The sequence below is a fragment of the Perissodus microlepis genome, chromosome 20, assembly GCF_051167445.1.
Source record: "Perissodus microlepis isolate ML-2025 ecotype Zambia chromosome 20, ASM5116744v1, whole genome shotgun sequence".
NCBI lineage: Eukaryota > Metazoa > Chordata > Actinopteri > Cichliformes > Cichlidae > Perissodus > Perissodus microlepis.
In genome coordinates, this window is record NC_140480.1 from 8,055,790 (window position 1) to 8,075,013 (window position 19,224).

Genomic DNA, 19,224 nt, shown 5'->3' on the forward strand with positions numbered 1-19,224 from the left:
CCTTTTTTTTTTTTTTTAGAAAGAACCAGAACTTTTATCCTCAAAGCTTTTGTTCTTACCTTTATATGATAACTTCATGCGCGGTGAGGTGGATGATGAAGAGGAGGAGGAAGAAGAAGAAGCTGAAGAGGAGGTGCGGGTCACGGTGCTGGAGGATGCATGGGCAGCGGCCAGCCCCAGCAGGAACAGAGAGCTGCAGGTGACCATCGTGGCCACCACCATCATCATCATAGTCATCATCTTGGCAAACGTGAAGCAAACTCCTTTCTTTCAAAAGCGGAGTCTGTCAATTTATTTATTTAAGTTTTAATTTATTAATAGAAGCTATAGTTGTGTCCTGGTTCTGATTCAGTCTTCAGAATCTGTGTGACAGAAGCAGGGACCGGCCTTTTAAGGATTTATTGGAAGGATCCTTAAAAAAGTGTTGGCTTCTATTTTTTTCTCTTCCTTTGTTTTCTCTTTTTAGAGTCTCAATAATCAGCGTAACGTCGTTCTCTTGGGACTCTGAAGGATGATCAAGCTGAACTCTCACATCAAAGATGGGCCATAAACATTAAACATGGACACATAGACCTGAAAATAAAGACAGAGAAGTAACAAATTTAGAAATGTGCACTGCTAGCACACGTGTGCTTATGCCAGGGATGCCCCCATGCACAAACACACACACACACACACACACACACACACACACACACACACACACACACACACTGCTGTCTGAGGTATTTTTAGTCAGACTCAGATTGATGCTCCTGCCAGGCTATGTTAATGCCAGCCTCCATTATGGCAACACTATAATCTCTTCACATTACAGCAAGACTCAGGGACAGTATCCAAAGTGCGCGCGCGCACACACACACACACACACACACACACATAATCTCTGACCTTGTGTGACGAATACTGTGTGTGCGAGATAGAGATATGCTTTGCGCACTGCCAAGCCAAGCGTAAACTCTCCATGTCTGTGGCCCTGCCAGCTCACACACACATATACGCATCCAGCACTCACACACTCGCTTGCTTGCTCACACTCTTCCTCGCTCCCTCCACACTGGCAGACAGTGTCACTGAATGAGATCTCTTCATTGTGAGGAACTAATGAGCCGACAGTGATAAAGATGGATGAATGGATGAGCACATCAGTTCTTACAACAGTGTCACTTGTGAGCGAATCCAGCCTCACAAAATGAGCGACTGTTGGCTTCTGGTATCAATATTGACTTACACAGTAATAGATAAATGAAATTACAAGTTATTTAGAGATTTACAGTGTTGCTTTTTCCCCAATCTGGTTTACACATGGCTTCTATAATGTTTTTTTTTTTCTCGGTCTCCTGATGTATTGGATTTGTGGAAATTAATGAGACAGACTTGCTATTGTTTCAGAAAATTCCCCAATAACATCTCACGGCACTGTCAATGCCAAAGCATGAGGGAGGTCAGTGGCTTGTAGTCCTACATCTATATGAATGTTGTGCTGCAAAAAAAAAAAAAGGGAAAAAAAGTGCGCAGTGAACACACACCTCTCTTTCAGTACTTTGGACTCTGCAGGCAGCAGGAACAATAAAGCCTTTCAGTAGAAACAGTCTCCTTTATTATATTGCACCTCACAGTTGGCACTCAGTAACAGGCAGACAGTTGGCTTTTCCCCTCTTTTCATTTTCAATCTTTACTTATTTTCCTCCTTCTAACAATTACCTCTATCACTTCCCTTCATCTGTCACCCTCTATAAAAACCCCTCTTGTGTCTTGGCAATATAATCAGCTGTTCAATAATAATCTGCTCTTTACTGCAGACTAGATCTCCCTGTCTTGACTGGGGCAATATTAGACGTAAAATAACAGTGTCTTTCTTTGCTTGGGATACTTTAAATGAGGGGTAAGGCCAAAAAAGATTTGTGGATATATTTAAACTGCAGTCTATTGCTAGCCATATGTTTTCAACTAGAGCCAAATCAGCTGACTTTGTAATGCACTATAAATGAATACAACATTTGTTTTCCACTAATAACTACAAAAGATGATCCAAGAGAGAAAAAGATATCAGTCAGAGCAACTAAGAAAAAGAAGAAGCAGTATTTCTCCCTGGAGTAATTTAGATTTGCCAGCATGGCGCTGTACACAGCCCTCCTCACCTTTCTACGACTACAGAAACAATAAGGCGGGAAGAATAGACTAGGCATCTGCAACAACAGACATGATACTGATTGTCAGACACAAATGGTTTGATTTTGGATTGTAAAGTGGCTTGCAGATGCAGGCAGAAGTTTAACATCAGAATCTATCTGAGATTTGTCAGCCATTAGTTGTAGTGGGATGCCACTGACCTCAGTGTACGTAGAGGTGTTGTGTCTACGTTCCGCGAGGATGACTGTGTGAACAGAGTGAGGCCTGTCATCACCAACATCATCTCAGCCATATTTAAATCATGCCAAGCTTTTAAATACTCACTTTGCTCTAAGCTGGAACAACTTTCTTATTAATTTCAAATTCCTGGTTATCACTGAAAACTAAAGAATCACTTTAAAGCACAATATACATAAGATGAGAAAACACACATACACTATACAGACATAGACCCGTCCGCGCTGTTGGCACAGAGTTTTATGAATAATGGAGCTATTGAAGCGTAGAGACAGGAGAGCTCTCATAAGCTCATGGCTCCCAGGCCACAACACAACAAGACAGAGCTTAACAGGAACATAAACTCTCACATACCCTCCAGTATCTAAACACACGCACATTTGTGAATGGACAAAAGCACACATGCAAGGCTAGATCCCAGCACAGCCTGCTATCTGCTACTTTAACTCGCTGTTTTCGAATTGAAGAGGTCTTGGGTGATTTCACAGCTGTTCGCTGAGTGCAAAGTTTCCCAGCTAGCATTAAAGAAGTGATCACAAGAGCACCAAACTGTGCTGAGGTCTGTGAAACAGAAAGGCCGAAGCACAAGGCTGCATGTCTATGCACGCTCAAGTTTCTGCACTGAACTGCAAAGATGCTGCAGTATTTCAAGGGGAAGGACGTCAGCACTCTCATCAGCTGCAGCTATGTGACACAAGAACAGAAGCGAGCACGCACACGCGCGCAATTCACGTCACACTCCCTGGAAGCGACAAGAGGAGCAGTGAAACCCTCACACTCCTGTTGGCTGCTATAAAAGGAACGACTGGTCCCATTGTTCCTCCGAGACACCCCGAGCTGTGTGTTTCAGTGTTTGTGTGCATCCTATAACTCTGGCTTCATGAGTTGAAGAGTCTATTATTGTTCCTCTTCATCACATCACATCACAGCCCTGTGAGCAGGCACACACACACACACAAACGTTTGTATGTATTCATATACAAGGATGTAGGAGAATATATCCCCATCTAAAAAACTAGCCCTTCTCAGCACACACACACACACACGCATGCACATGCAGAGGCAAACACAAAGTCCTTGCATGTTCCATAATGGATCTTAATAAAAAAAAAAAGCCATTGGGGCCGCTGACACTTGCATTCAGTTCAGCTTCAATAGACATGGAGCAGCAGCATGCCAAGAGGGAATGGATTAAAAGTAAAGAGAAAGACAGAGAGAGAGAGAGAGAGAGAGAGAGAGAGAGAGAGAGAGAGCTTCTGGGTGGGGGGGGATCTGCGTGGGGGGGGGGGGGGGCAGGCTGTCCTGTCAAAGCGGCCCGCCTCCAGGGTGAAACGGCTTTTTCAGAGCGGGGTTAGAGTGCAACTTTACTGTATTGTATGCAGTAATGAATAAATGGATATCTGCAGTTTAACCTGTAGACCACCACTGCCACAGGTCACAGTGGAGATCAAGAGCAAGCCGAGCCAGAGGGGGAAACAATGAGGGTCAGATATATGAAGAGACAGGTAGGTGAAAAGGAAGCAAAGACAAATAAAAACATTACAGAGGGAAGAATGAAGAGATGACAAAATGATGTAGAGACAGAAGACAAGAAGTTGTTGAGAGGCCGGTTAAGAGAGGGGAATCACAACAGGAGCAGAGCAAGGAAAATGTGTGAAAAGAGTTGAAAGATGAATTGTGGATGAAGCAGTAAGGCAATGTGAATGAAAGGGAGAGGAAAGGAGAATTAGAAGTCTAAAAGGAGGGAGAAAGGGGAGGGGAGAATTGAAAAGGCAGGGAAAGACAACAAAAGAGAGAACGTGGAAAGGAGTGAACAAAACAACAGGATATAGACATTTCTGCACTTCAACCCTGCAACCAGCCTGCATGCATGCAGTCTTACAAAAAAGGAGAATGCAGCAGAGGTAGGGAGGGAGGAATGGAGAAGAAAACAAGTGAGGCAGGAGGTGATGGAGAGAAAGGAGCCAATTGTTTCTCCCCTAGGGGAAAAAAAGAGTTCCCTGGCCTGTGAGCAATAAGTCTAAGCCTCCCTGCAAGTGAGAAATGAAAAGCGGGAGGGATGGATGGATGATGATGAAGAATAAGTGGAGAGGGTGAGGAGGGGAGGGAGAGCTTTACAGAGCAAAATAGCTGTAACAGCAGGTAACTGGTGGCTTTTGCACCAGTTAATTTGCTAAGGGGGCGACAGATGGGACGAGCGACGGGGTGAAAGAGAATACAGTAAGATTTTTTTTTAAAAGTTCGTATGTAATTCAAAGCTCTCACTTGAATTCTCTGTCTCTTACAAAATGTGTTTTACATATGAATGAGGAATACGGCAGGAGAACAGCATTGGAGTTCCATGTATTTTTCCATAGTTCCATCTTATTTTATGATTTTTAGCTCCCCAACTCGGTCAGGTGTAAGAAAAAACTTGGCTCAGTGTAAAAGAGATACTTGCTTATCATCACGGTGATGAGTCCCCCTCCCATCTATACTATCTAATTTGATTGGTTTTCTGTGGAGCACTGACTGCAGGAAAGCTAAAATATATATGGAAAACATATGTTGGCACACAAAAGCCTTTATTAAAAGTCAGTCCAGAGAAAGATCTGCTTCTCTCCCATTATCACTGACAATGCAGCTCCTTTAATCTATGGCTATTTATAATTATGTGTACTGCTGAATTGTGAAATAGTGGAAGTAAATCAGAGGAAGGGAAGGAATGCAAGAGAGAAGACAGTAGAGAAGAGTAAGGATGGACGCAAAGAGCGAGAAGAAGGTTAAGAAGAGGGCTGGTAAGGTGAACAGATAAGTCTTTTCCAAAGAAACCAAGATGTTTTTCCAGAAATACTATAAAGTCTATAGTTTTGAAATCATATGACCACATAAAAGAGTTAACTGCATTCTCATTGAAACATGTCATTTTGACATAATAAAACACATCTGAAAAGAATTGAAGCTGGAAGCACAAATGTTATGCCACCAGCTGTTTTCCTTCTTGTTATTTACTGCTGTTTTAATCAAATTCAGAAATTGTTTTGCAATAAATTTGACTCATGTATTGATGAAGTGATCATAATACGTGTCAGAACGCAAAGCACTAATAGTCTGTGTCACATTATTTTTCTCGGATTAAAAGGATAAATATTAACTAGTGACAGCTAAGTCACTAGTAAGGAAACGGTATTCAGGGTGTAAACGTGATGGTTAGAGTGAACCCATCCAGGGACCAAATGCATCTGTACAATATATAGTAGCATAGTATAGTGAGCATGTCAAATCGTGGACCTCCAATCTAAGTTACCACCTTGGCACTTAAAGAATACTTTTTAAAGCACAGTTGTGTTTTGATTCAGTTCTGACTGAAAAACTTTGGCTTGCCAGTTTTTGCCCCATTTCCAAGAATGAAAAGAAGCACGGAAGCATAAAGTCTTAGATGTGTGAACGGGGCAGGTGATGCAGGGAGGCGTTGCCTAATGTAAATGCTGCAGACTTTAACAAACAAATTCTACAAGAGTCATGCAAAACTGTGACTTTAACCATGAATACAGCTGTGACAGCGCTTTGGTCTGAAGCATGACAGCGTTTTGCTTTTTCTGGGAAGGACAACGAGGTGCGCAGCGCTTCATTTCCCTTGATAACTATAAAAATAAACATTCATAAAGACAGACCACCTATAGTGAGAAAGCAGTAAGTTGAAATGACGGTTTTCTGCTATAATTATGATATAAATGGCCCATAAATGTAAAAAAATTAAAACTAAAAGTTGAGTTGAAAAACTTTTAAAGTACATAGGAAAAAAGGGCACAAGCCTGAGTCATATGAAGGCTACAAAAGAATTTAATAAGCATCTCAGAAGTTCATTCTTATTTGAAGTGTTTTAAGTCTTTGGGCAATGCTAGTCATAGAAGCAAAGTGAAGCTTCACACACACACACACACACACACACACACTCAACAGAAACAAAGTAAGCCTTAGCTTTAAGCCAAAAGTGAGCACCGGTCTTTATGGGATTTAAGCTGAAACATATTGAGAAAGAAAAGCGAAACAGTCTGAAGCAGAGTCCTCTGGTCCCTTTAAAAGAGTGTAAGTGAATGAAGGAGCTGGAGATGCTGTGGCAGTCCGCTGGTCCTGAGCCATTTGGCCCAGCATCACAAATGGAAAACTTCCCAGTCTACAAACCCCATGGCTAGCATTTATTCAGTTTGACTATTCTTATTATTCAGAGTGTGAAGGGAAAAATAAATATTGAAACTGGAGTCACTAAAACTTGCTAATTGGGTGTTTGCTGTCCTCACTAATTATGCTCATGCTCATACCAGTCTCATTTGTGAGGATGGATAACTTTTCAGTCTTTCACCAATTCTGCCTGTATCGCCGGGATGAGAAGAGGTGATTGGAGTGATACTACTGAAGAAAGAAATCTGCTTAATTACTGTGGGAAAATTGCCTTGCGGTCATGCAGCTTAAATCTCTCATCTCATGGAAGAAACTCTGAAATAAGAGATAATGAAGGAGTCACTAAGGCGAGGGCAGCCTGCTGGTCCCTGGTAGCTATCCATTTGGCTGTGTTAAGCCCTGAAGCAGCAGTAAGGCGAGACCTTACAGAGCAGCCTCTGGTCTCCTGACTGGATCTGCTCCAAACTGTTCCCAGGGGAAAGACAACTCAGTTGACTCTCTCAAATGAAACAACAGAGCAGATTTCAAGTAAACACTCTGAGAGAAATCCCACATGTCATCAGCATGACTTTTAGAAAGATATTTTAGTTTGAAGTGGTGCGGGATTAGCAGTGCTGCACGTGGTCATGTCACAGGCACAGCAGGCTCAGGGAACCGGGAACTTAACGGCACAGCAGGAGTCATGATTTCATTATCACTTCATCTACAAGTTAAGTCCGTTTGTGGTTGGAAGTGTCTTTCACTAAACTGAACTAATTTTATTGACTTTACGGACTTAAATGGTGATCTTACTGGAACAGAGTCCAAATTAACTTACCTGCCTATCCGTTTCCAGGGGAACCAAATTCCACAGGAGTTCAGAACATTCCAGGTCGGGATCAGCATCCACCTGAGCCCAACATGCCTCTGGCAGCGCAGACAGTATCCATTGTTACCACACTGTTCTGTTTCATTTTACTTTCTCATAGTCTTTCCTCTACTTATATGCAGAAATCACTGAACACAAACCTTTTCAGTTTTTGTTGCGTGCTTCCAAAAACCCATTCCCAAGATTTTTCATATCTGATTTAAGCAAGAAAGATAAGACAAGTTATGGAGTAATGAAAAAACAGTTACTGACCAGTCCAGAAAGTGAGAGCTGAGATCAGCTAAACAGGTGGAAATACCTGAAAAATTATTTTAAGAAATCTGATTAAAAAATTGAAAAAAATCCTTTATTTCCAGTTATGGGAATGGTGCATGAACAGAAAGAGAATAACAGCAGAGTTCCACTATGGTGCAAAATATGTCCAGTGAGTCTTCAAAAAGTCCAAAAAGTAAGTAAGTGAAGTTAAAAAGCAGCAAAGCGAGATCTGAGTATTCCCCCTGCCTGCAGTCAGCTCCACTGATGAACGGCTGCACTTCAGCTCTACTTACAAAAACACACAAGCCTGTACACACACATAAAACTCTTCTTAACACATGCATGCAAGGAGTTCACACATACACGGAGTTTTCGCAGCAGCTGAGCAGAGTAGACTTGCTCAGAGGCAGAGCGGGCTGGGATAATGGACTTAATTTAAGGGAGGGAGAGAGAGATAGAGGGAAAGGATGAGAGAGAGAGAGAGAGGGAGGGGTTGAAGAAAAGGTGGGAGGTTAAAGGAGGGGCGTCAAAGGGGGCAGAGACACATACTGAGCTGTCCGTAGTGTGTGTGGATATGCTACTGTGTATCTGTGATGGGACCTGGCTGAAACGTTTTCTTTTTCAGAGTCCATCATTACCATTCAACATTTTTTCCACTGTTTCAGGTTAAACTGCTTCCACTTATTCTACAGCTGTTCTAATGCAGCTGTTCTCAGACTTTTTCTGACACGCAATGCTTCAGAAGCCAAAAGCCTCGCCACCCACCTGATAATTTACCAAAGTACCAAATAAAGAAATAGAACTGATGTTAAAATTTTGCTTAAATATAGTTGGCTAAACCAGTTTTCATACAAAAGTACATACTTATTCAACTGAATTTTACCATTTTTTTGCCTAGCCATCGACACCCAACCTGAATGGCTCTCTGCAACACCAGTGTGGCCCAGTCCACGGTTTGAGAGCTACAGGTCTAATGGTATGAGCCTTAAGAATTCATGCTACCAGCTGTTATCCCAATAAACCAGTCAGATTTTCTTCTTTTCACATTGCTTTTGCGTTGCGTTGCATTTTCTGACATTCTATTAAAAACTGTTTGGTTTGGTGCGTTCCTGGTGTTGTTACATGCACATAAACATGCAGATTATGTGAGAGCTCAGGTGAGCCTTGAAACAGGGTTATATGTGCTGTGAGACGTGACTTGACACTTACAGTGAATGACTCATGACTTGGTTTACTGATGCATTTAGATAAGAGATCAGTTAAAGTCACTATAAACACACAGAGAAACAGAGATTTCCAGATACATAAGAGTGACTCAGGCTGATGCGGAGAACACGTACGCTGAAGCTGGTAAGAGGGTAATTGGCACACATTTATAGAACATGAGGGTTTACATCATTCAGACACATATCAGAGTTGAAGCTTTGGTCAACCATTCATGATGCCCGGCCTTTTGAACACACAAATTCATAAATATGCTTCTTTTTTTCAAACAGCTTACACATGTTTTAGGTTTACAGATGGACCAAAAATGTATATTTTGCATAAAATCTTTAGTGACAGTCTTTGATGTGATGGTGGGCTCAGAAGCCTTGTCTTCTCTCTCTCTCTCTCGCTCTCTGGGGTCAGTCTCTATATGGTAAGCTACAATGTATTCCTTTGATACATTTTCACGGGGAAAAAAGTATAAAAGCATCCATTCAACTGCAACAACTCCTCCAGGACGATGTTTTCGTCCGTCCATTCAAACAGAACGGACAGTACATCCCAAATACTCCGAGGCAGGACCAGAGCGTTGTTGGAGTTTGGTCAAGGCTTTTTACGGTATTAAGTTAATCACAGAGCTTTCATAGCCTCCTTTCAAGAACCTGAAAGCTCACAGAGTTTCACTTTTGACAATTTGGATGTTTGATAGCAATAAAAGATGTGAGTACGTAGTTAAATGTAGTTCAATTGACTGTTGAGCTAAGTTAATGGTAAGAATAAACCATAGCTCTTTTGTGATAAGTGAAATCCTGACATACAGGATTTTCAACAAGGACATACAAGACTTCAAGTTACTACTGGCTAGCTGGAAATACAGTTCACACTGACTGATTACAGTATATGACTTCTATCTGCATCAAATGTTTCCTTCAAGAAGCCACTGAAACTTCAAGTTTGGAATTCAATTCAAATTTAATTTACTGCTGTTAAAGTCAATCTCAGTAAGAGTAGCTACACTTTAGAGCTGAGCTAATGGAAATTCTAATAAACAAATAAATAAATGAAAAGTTTTAACGAGAGAAGTTTTTACCAAGGCAGTTCAAACTGATGCCTTGCTAACTAGGTGGGCAGGACAGTTGCAGAGGGTACCATTTATTTATTTATTTTTTCAACTTCTAATGTAGGAGGTTTTTTGGCCCAACAGTAAGATATTTCACTCATAAGATGTAAAGCACTCTGTAGGGCCTGTCTACTGAAAGTGTAGCACTCAGTCACATTGTGTTGTGCATCTTCTTCTCTGTTGTCCCACTCCTTTAGCCTTCATTCCAGTCGCAGGTGGCATACTGTGCCTGGCAACCCTGACCCACACACACTCATACACTCTCTCACACACCTAGAAAACCCCTTTCACCAGGTCATGGGTCTCACATTAGGGGTTCACTGAAGTTTGTGTGTGTGTCTTGTCTCCCTGATTGCTCGCAGTTTTACAAACAATGCACACTTATCTTCAGCGCTTTAAAGACTTTCATGCACACTGCCATGAGTACAATTAAAGCTATATGTATGTTTTCAGCCCACCGCCCGCCCCCTGCTGACCCGTCTATCATAAACTAGTCTGATGTCTCTACAGGCTGTGCAGTGAGCTCTGTGTCCCAACAAAGGCTTTTGTCCCAGCTGAAGCTTGTGAGCTATTGAAGATGAGGGCTCAGTTTCCTAATAGCGTCTTAGTGAATCTTTGTTTTATTACAAGTCACTGAACTGAAATGATTTTTAGATTGCCCGGGATCACCATCAGACAAGTGTCTCCCACGCAGGGGTCTTCATTGTGCTCTGCAGTGCTGTGAACAAGTATTTGCCCCATTCGGAGATCTACGTTTTTTTGCATATTTGTCACACTTAAACGTTCCAGATCAAAGAAGCTTTACTATTAGGCAAAGATAACCAGATGAAATACAAAATGCAGCTTTTAAACTGTGAACAGTGGCACCAAGAGCAACATCTAAAGCACTGCAGGCCTCACTTGCCTCAGTTAGTGTAGTCTACATGATTCAGTGATAAGAAAGAGACTGGGCTCAAAGGAGAAAAACCACTGCTGACCAAAAACAACACAAAGGTTAATGTCACATTTGCCAAAAAAAACCCTTCTTGATAATCCCCAAGACTTTTAGGAAAATATTCTGTGGGCTGACAAGATAAAAGTTGAACTTTTTAGAAAGTTTGAGTCCAGTTACATCTGGTGTAAAACACAGCATTTCATATAAACAACATCATAGCAGGGTGGTGGTAGTGTGGTGGTCTGGGCTGCTTTGCTTCTTCAGGACCTCCTATAACTCGCTCTAATTGATCCAAACATGAACTCCTTACCAGTTATCTCAAATGCTCGACTGCAGTTCTGGCTTTGCAGGTTTTACACTTAATAAACGTAATCATCTAAAAAGTGTTTTGTATTTACTCAGGTTATCATTGTCTAATAGTAACATTTGTTTGATGATCTGAAACAAGTGTGACAAACTATGAAATCATAAATAATTAAAAAATGCTTCTTCATGACACGATGCTTATTAAAATATAAAAATATAGATACAGGCAGTAATTTAGATTCAATGGTTTGTTACAAAAACAGGGTTTGCTGAGCTAAAGTGTGTTAACTGGATTGAGTTTCATAAACTGAGGGTGGGATTTGGTTGTGTTAGTTTCATGTTGTGTAATCAGACTGGAGAGCCTAAGACTTAATTAGGCTATTGTATGTATTTAAGACCATTTAAGCAGTGTGCATGATGTGGGCATGATTTCTAATTTGACTATAATGAAATAATTAATTATACTTTGACAGATGTTCCTTTCATACATAGTTATTCATAGAGCGACAGTTGCAGAAAAAGTCCTGATGACACATTATTTCTAATCCTCGCCCTCATGAAAGATTTGTTAATTTGATGAATCAGAATCATTTACAGTGTTTTTGAAATATGCTCAGTGCATATTTTATGACACAAAAATATTTATCTTTTTCTAAGATTACAGAAATGGATCCACAGACTCCTGGTTTCTTAGGATGATTAATTAACTTTACCATGTCTCTGTGTTATATAAAGCACCGTATTTATGATGGACGGCATGATAAACCATGACCACCAAAAGCTAACACTTTGAATTACATCAGTCCTGAAAAAATAAGAAGAAATTGCTTAAGCCTGCATATATATCACCTTTATATTGTAGAAGATTGTAGTTTGTAGATGTAGTTTCTTTATGGAAACACGTTACTCAGCTGTGAGAACAGCACTAATACTGATGTGGAACAACAGAAGCTGCCTAAGGCTCTGCTACCTACAACTTCTGGTGCCTGAAAAAAAGTACAGCCAGGCTAGAGTCTGGCTTCTTGTCCTTAAGGCCAAACCCCAGAATAAGTCTGCAAGGTAGCCAGATTATTTAATGGCATGAGGCATCCACGCTACTAATATTAATGTAGTGATGAAACATTTCTGAGGAAGGATTTCTGAAGGAAACTGTAAAGAAACCAGCCAGAAACAAAGAAAATCTGCCAGTGCTTCTACACTTCATTGAAGTTCATGACGCCATACTGACTTTAAAAGGTGCACCCATTAGCATGAGTGCTGAGGGAAGCAGTGGGTTGCTGTTGGAAGGAAATTACTTGGCCAAATATTGAAACTTGTGATAATTTCAACAATCTTAACAATAAAATGCATACATGTTTTAATGCAGCAGTGAACTTCACTGGTCCTGGGCTTTACAGGGTATCTTATAGCTGTGTCCAGTTTGAGCAGCTTCCTGTTTCTCAAAAGAGAAGGCAAGCACTGCCAAGTAACTCATTTTAGTTCAGTCAGCTGGACATGGCTTTTGAAAAATCTTAATGCATCTGGTGAATTGTCACTAAATTGTCACACAGAGTTGCAATAAGGCTACATGACCGGTTAACAGATGGTCGAGTGTTTATCTGAAATCGAGACTGGAGAATTGTTTCAGCAGAGGCTCCTTTCCTACTTATAGATGAAGATGGGTGAGGAACCCAGAATAAAGCTTCCCGCACTTTTTGGCATTCACTGCGACCAGTGACCATACATCCATTCTCCTAAACAACTCTTTCAATTTATCTGGAAACTGAGACAAATATGCTCAAGTGCATTACACTGCTGCTGCACCCTGATGTGGAATGTTATGAAAATCCTTGAGGACAGATGCACGGTCCAATAGACTCTTCAAGAGTAACAGGAAACAATAGTTTCAATTGGCCTACATCCACAGTGGACCAACTGTACCCTGAAAACTGATCTGAGACTAGAGTGACACCTGCTAGCGGCGTCGCATCATAAACATTTGCTCAACAGATGCATAAATATGAGGGCCGAGATGCCACGGCTGCAAAAGTAGAGCATAAAATAGCACTGATCCCAACCAAGAGCTTTGCTTTTTCTCTTTGTGTTTTGAAGGCTATGTGCGTGTCGCACACTGACCCAACATAAAACAAATGCCAGGACTAAGTGCACTATTAGCATCATTACAACTGTCGAGTCCATTCTGCCAGTTGTATCGCCATACCGATCTTATCTATTTGCATGTGTGTGTTTGCGTATGTGTGAATTTATGTTTAAAAGCAGGAGTTGAACCATTTGTCTACTGTTCAGAAACACTTGTAGCCATATACAAGTGTTTCTAAACAGCAGCGAACTCCCATTCTTGCCGGGAATTATGGTTTTTACTACGACTTGAAATAAAACAAAGATGATAAAATAAAAAAAAATGAACAATAGAGCCTAGGGGAAAAAGAGATAATAAAAAAATTTGGACCTGTCTTTATGTTCATGTTAGCTAACTATCTATATAGCATTGGCTGTATTATATGTGCCCCAGTGGGTTATCCATGACACGGTCCCCTGACCTTCTGACACCGTAGGGATTACAGGGGCCCCACTGGGAAAGTGGCAGGAATGAAAGAGAGAGAGAACGAGAGCGAGAACGAGAGAGAGTTACAGTTAGAGAGATGCTAGCTTCCTTTGGGGCACAAACCTGTAATCCTCCCTTTTTTGCTTTGATGTGATCACACCCAACTGAAAGGATGAAGGAGGGCGGGAAGTGGGGTGTGTGGCGTTGGAGGACTGGTGAGTGTGGGGACTGACTGGAGTGCCAGGAGGCTCAGAGGTGGGACACACACACACACATACACATACACATACACACACTCTCACAGGCATGCAGTCACACACCATCTGGTTCAGAGGGTCATCGGGTGGATAAGACCACCATCAAACATAAGCAGGGCTCTGGTGACACATTTTCACACACACACATTCACATAGCGAGCAGGCTCTGGAGGTCACCGAGTGGATTACAGCACCTTGCATGACCAAGGCTTTGTCTTTTTCACACAAATATAGATTTACACACACACACACAGCTTGACAGCTCATCAACTACTTCTCAGTGGAATGCACATTTCTGCACTAGTTCCCACCACTATTAAATCTCAATGACTAATCGGGAGATAATGAAGGTCTAGTTCAACTAGTTTTGGACAAAAAGATAAAAAAAATATATATTAAAATAATTTTCAGTCAACATTGATTGTGACAGTTGCTATTCTGCACTGAGGGCACATGTCTCAGTTGATGTATTCTTTTTTTAATGTAATTATAAGTTTTGGGTTGTGCACCCTGTTATTGGATTGTCACTCTGACAGTTGAAATACTGTATTATGATGAATCAGCATACTCACTAAGACATCGGTGCACAAAATCGGACTAAAGGTACTAGTTTTTTTTATTAAATACAGACGAATGTTACAGAACAGTGTCATATTTACAGGCACAGGGTGCTTCTGAGCCAGATGTTCTACAAAGGGCCCTGTAATTCTGAGCTCCACTTTAATCAAAGTGGTGCTGTCGGTGCACTGTTACTATTTCGGAGGAAAATTCTACAGATCACAGTGAAGATTGGATAAAAGATAAAAGACAAAAAACGGGGAAATCACCTACTTAAAGACAGCCTTGAAACTTCAGCCCGCACGCAGACAGTCAAACACACATTTTTTAGAAGCCCGCACATGTATCAGTGCCTGCATGCTATAAAATGATGTCACAAGTTATTTTTTATTTACACAGAAGCTTTGAAATTCTGCCTTTAATATTTTGAATATATTTCTCATATCATGCCTGTCGCATGGTCCATTCATATACATCTCATACACATACCTCCTCCTTTTGTCATTCAACTCAACCTGTTCCTCGAGTCTGATGCAGACTTTTTCTAGTACAGAAAATGTTGCTTCTAATGAGTCACTGCGGCAGATAAGATCAGCGAATTCTGCTTTTAGCGCACATTTCACATAGTGCCAAATATGTTAGTGGATGTTACATGTATATATTAGGATTTAAAGCAAATCTGTAGGCCAGCAGTTGCTCATTAAAATGAAGAATATTTTCTCAGATACCTGTAGTGATTAAATGCACCAGTGCTTGCAGCAGATCTGGAATCTGTAATATCGTCCCACAGACATGTCTTTTTATTACAAAAGTTTTCCAATTGACAAGCTGTCGTTGACACAAATTGAGACTTAGAGGGTTTTGGATTGCAGAGACAGTTTTGCTGACATACAGGCTGAAGGAAATGTGGCACGCAGATAGTACTGCAATACTGCTGTGCTGCCTCGTTAGGACCTGAGCCGTGATAGCAGTGAGCAGATCCAGTGAAATGATTCCTGATCCTGATGGGCACTGATCCACCCAGACAGGCCACTCTCAGCATCTTCGAGGATTTATCACACACTCACATAAACGCAGCCGTATGAAAAGACACACTTTCTTGAGGGGATGTTGAAACACTAGAATGTGCAGTTATTAGTGTGACAGTGTGCACATTTGCCCCGCCCCAGGGAAAATCTAACAAGCTTAGTAATGAACAGATTTAATGGCACCAGCTGACAAAGGTGCTCAATTTAATATGTATAAGTGGAACAAAGTACTGTATGAATGCCATTTTCAATGGGTGAATATAACTTCCAATAAAAAGTATTTATTCAGTCACACTACAGTGAAAATAGGACAGAAACCTGAATCACTGGACAGACAGTACTCATCCACTGATCGAATCATATTTATCTGCATTCTGCAAATTGATTCGAGTAGACGGGCAACCAGCTGGTTCCAACACCGTCTTGGTGATCACTTTTAATCATGATTGTACAAGTCCCTCAGTTTGTCAGTCACAGACAAATTGTCAAAGGTCCGCAAATAACTCAAGACATATAATGCTGAGTTACTCTGCACTGATGGGCAAGACTCATCTCTGACTTAAACTGGTTTATTCTGATTATTTCTGCATAAAAGAAAGGTTGCTAAGCACCTGCATCATTTTTATGTTAAGTCTGTTTCCATCTGTGGGGAAATTTCTGGATTTTTGTTTTAAATCTATGAAGTTTTGCCTGAATTCTGAATAAAAGTGGTCTATGCAGATTTCTCTTTCTTATAGACTGCAACAGATTTGCATTTTTCTTGATTTATCACAATTATTTGCCATATTATTAGAAACAGGATTCATGTAACTGACCCTATTCAATCATAAACTGATAGCAGACTTACTCAGTCTTACTGTAGTTTTACTGCTGTCTCAATTGCAATAATTCTGGTCATCCCACAAATTTTAATAATGTCTTATTAGTCCTATTTTTGCTACTGTGTGACAGTTTTGCTTTTCAGAATTTTTATTAAAGCTTGAAATTTTTCTTCAGTGCCACTAAATACATATATAAACACAATGAAGAAATGTCTCTGTCATATATCATGTATTGCTATTGCTACTGCCGTTTTGGAAGCAACAATAATCCTACAGCTTGGTTATACCTTACAAAATCCCTTTTTTAATGAAGTGTATTATAATTAACCACATTCTGAGTAGCTGAGTGAGTTTACTATTCATAATCCAATTTCCCGATTTCAAGATTATGCATGCTACATGCTATTATATACGGAAGAGGATTAGGGCCACTGGAAAAAAAAAGTGGGCACATCTTTTTTTTCCTTCTTTTCTGAGAAAAAATTCAGAATTCTGACTTTTTTTCTCAGAATTCTGAGAAAAAAGTCAGAATTCTGAGATTAAAGTCAGAAAAAAAATATATATATATATATACAAATGCATTACAACCCATTTTCAGTACCTTACATGCAATACACTGTGAACAAACCCTTAACTTTCACAAAACTTGACATGCCAGACGCAGAGGGCCAGAGGGCAACATTGAAGGGCTTCAGCTTTTCATAATCAAAATTTCACTTTTCTGTAAATTAGGCAGTCAAAACAGCTGCTCACAAAACAAACAATTAGACAAAAACACGCATATACACTTATTTCTCAGGTGCACTGACAGCTGTCTGTGTCTGTCAGGGAAGAGAAATCCCCACCATCAACCAGTAATTGAGGATAGTTAGAGGGGGAGAAAAAAAGTGTGTTGAATGAATAAAGGAGTGGGTGGGAGATGCAGGAATGGATGAGTGGAAGGTTAAATGAAATGTAATAGTTATACAATTATTATTAAGGCCACCCATAACGTATGTGGAAATATAAAGACAAATACATGATAATCATTCATCAAATTGAAAAATTAAGAAAGTATGTAAATAAAATAAAAAAGGAGAGACTTGCTGCAGACTTGTGCGCCTGTTGTGTTACATTTTAAAATGTCCACCTCTCCCGCACTGCAGGGCTTTTCACTGCTGAAGGTAGAAACATGTCATGACACACGAGTTTCCTTGGTGATATCCATCCTAGAGCGAACACAACTCTGTAGGTCGACCACTAATGCACTGACAAGGGCATGATCTTGCACCAGACCGCCACCCATTAACACAGGCAGCTGTTTGTTCAAATGCACAGCCAAGGCGCAGTTTATGCTGCAGGCAATCGAAGGATATTTTTCTGTGATGTTGAATACAAACTTTACTTGTACAGCAGAGCTCTTAATCTTCAAAACCTAAAACATTTCAGTTTCAGACTATTTTATTTCATGGTACTGTAAGTAATATCATGTGAACATTTCAAGGCAGTTAATTACTGTCTTACTGCAGGTCAGAATGGTTACAGAAAAATACGCAGCAGTAATACTGGGTTTCTCTGAGTTTTTGAGACCAAGTTCTAATTCAGGAAGACAGCAGTTAACGTCTGCAAAGGAAAACATGTATCTACTAAAATAAATAACTTCAAATCCAAAAATGTACTTAGCAAACATTGCACTGCCAGAAAGCTTCCCTGGCAGCACAAGAGAAACTGCAGTTATATTGCTAACCTCATACATACATGTTAGGGGTTACAATCTGACACACAAAGTATCTAGTAGTGCATTAAATATGGGCACCAAAAAAACTTGCATAACACCGAGCAGAAGTTTGAAAAATCAAAATGTGAAAACACTGTTACCATCCTAAGAAACTTTCTTTTGCAGCGGTGAACACAATGCTCTGCCTCACAATGTTTTTTAGCTGCTCTTTAATGTATGCAGATGATACAGTTCTTTTCTACTCTACAGAAATTCCATCAGCAAGTCTACAGTAAGCCAACAGGATCATGGTTTAATTCATCCCTAAACTTTCAAAAACTCCCCTCATGCTCTTTGTGCTATTTCATAAGAGAAGATCTTCAGCAAATAATTGGTACTAATAACATCTGACAGCAATAGAGTTAAAGTATTTGCAGTGATTTTTAAATCTGTGTGTCAACCTCACTTGCGCCACTTGGCATTAATGTTCCTTTAGAGTGCAGCATGTTGTCTTTGCCCAAACTGCTTTCTCATGCATGAATTTGATTTACAAATTATTATCCCTCTGCTCCCTTAAGCAGACACTTGCTCTTTTATAGCTTTTGGTCTTTGAATCCCACTCACTGCAGCTGCTTAAACACCAAAGGACACTTTGTGTGTCGCCAGCATTTGGCACGCTAGGAATAGAATGGGGTGGACACACTTGATGTCTGATTGTAGAGAAATAAAGTACAAAAAAGTAAGTAACCTTTTCTTCTTTATTATGTTCAGCACACCATCTTTTTATTCTGTTGACTGGCAATGACAACTTCTCACACAACCAAGAATTTAACAAAGTCATAATGAGAATTTGCAGAAAATTTTCCACATGTTTAGGATTTGAATGCCCCTCAAATTTTAAGACCTTGTACAGATCCTGAACAGAGAACAAAAGATTTTTATCATCGTGCAGCTGAGTGGCAAGGCTGTTAAAGGAACTATTGAGTCCATATTTATTCCAGACACGAAGCAGGGCAAATAGAAGTCTGTCAACCAGTTTGACAAACACACAGACACACTGTACAGCAGTAGAGGACATGAGGTGTGATTTTGGGTTACC

At 40.4% G+C, this 19,224-nt stretch overlaps 1 protein-coding gene across 2 annotated transcripts in view; it reads right to left on the reverse strand.

Moving 5' to 3' along the window:
• Positions 1-19,224, reverse strand: part of sema3b (sema domain, immunoglobulin domain (Ig), short basic domain, secreted, (semaphorin) 3B) — a 70,028-nt gene that overhangs the window by 20,812 nt on the left and 29,992 nt on the right. Inside the window, exons 1-2 of one of the 2 annotated variants that reach the window (XM_084917309.1) lie at positions 7,349-8,104; positions 60-573 (exon numbers count right to left, since the gene is read on the reverse strand). In XM_084917309.1, coding sequence (XP_084773435.1) covers positions 60-240 — 181 coding nt within the window. In that variant the 5' untranslated portion in view covers positions 241-573; positions 7,349-8,104. Of the gene's footprint in view, positions 1-59; positions 574-7,348; positions 8,105-19,224 lie in introns of those variants that run through there. The other variant, XM_084917308.1, reaches the window with a different exon arrangement.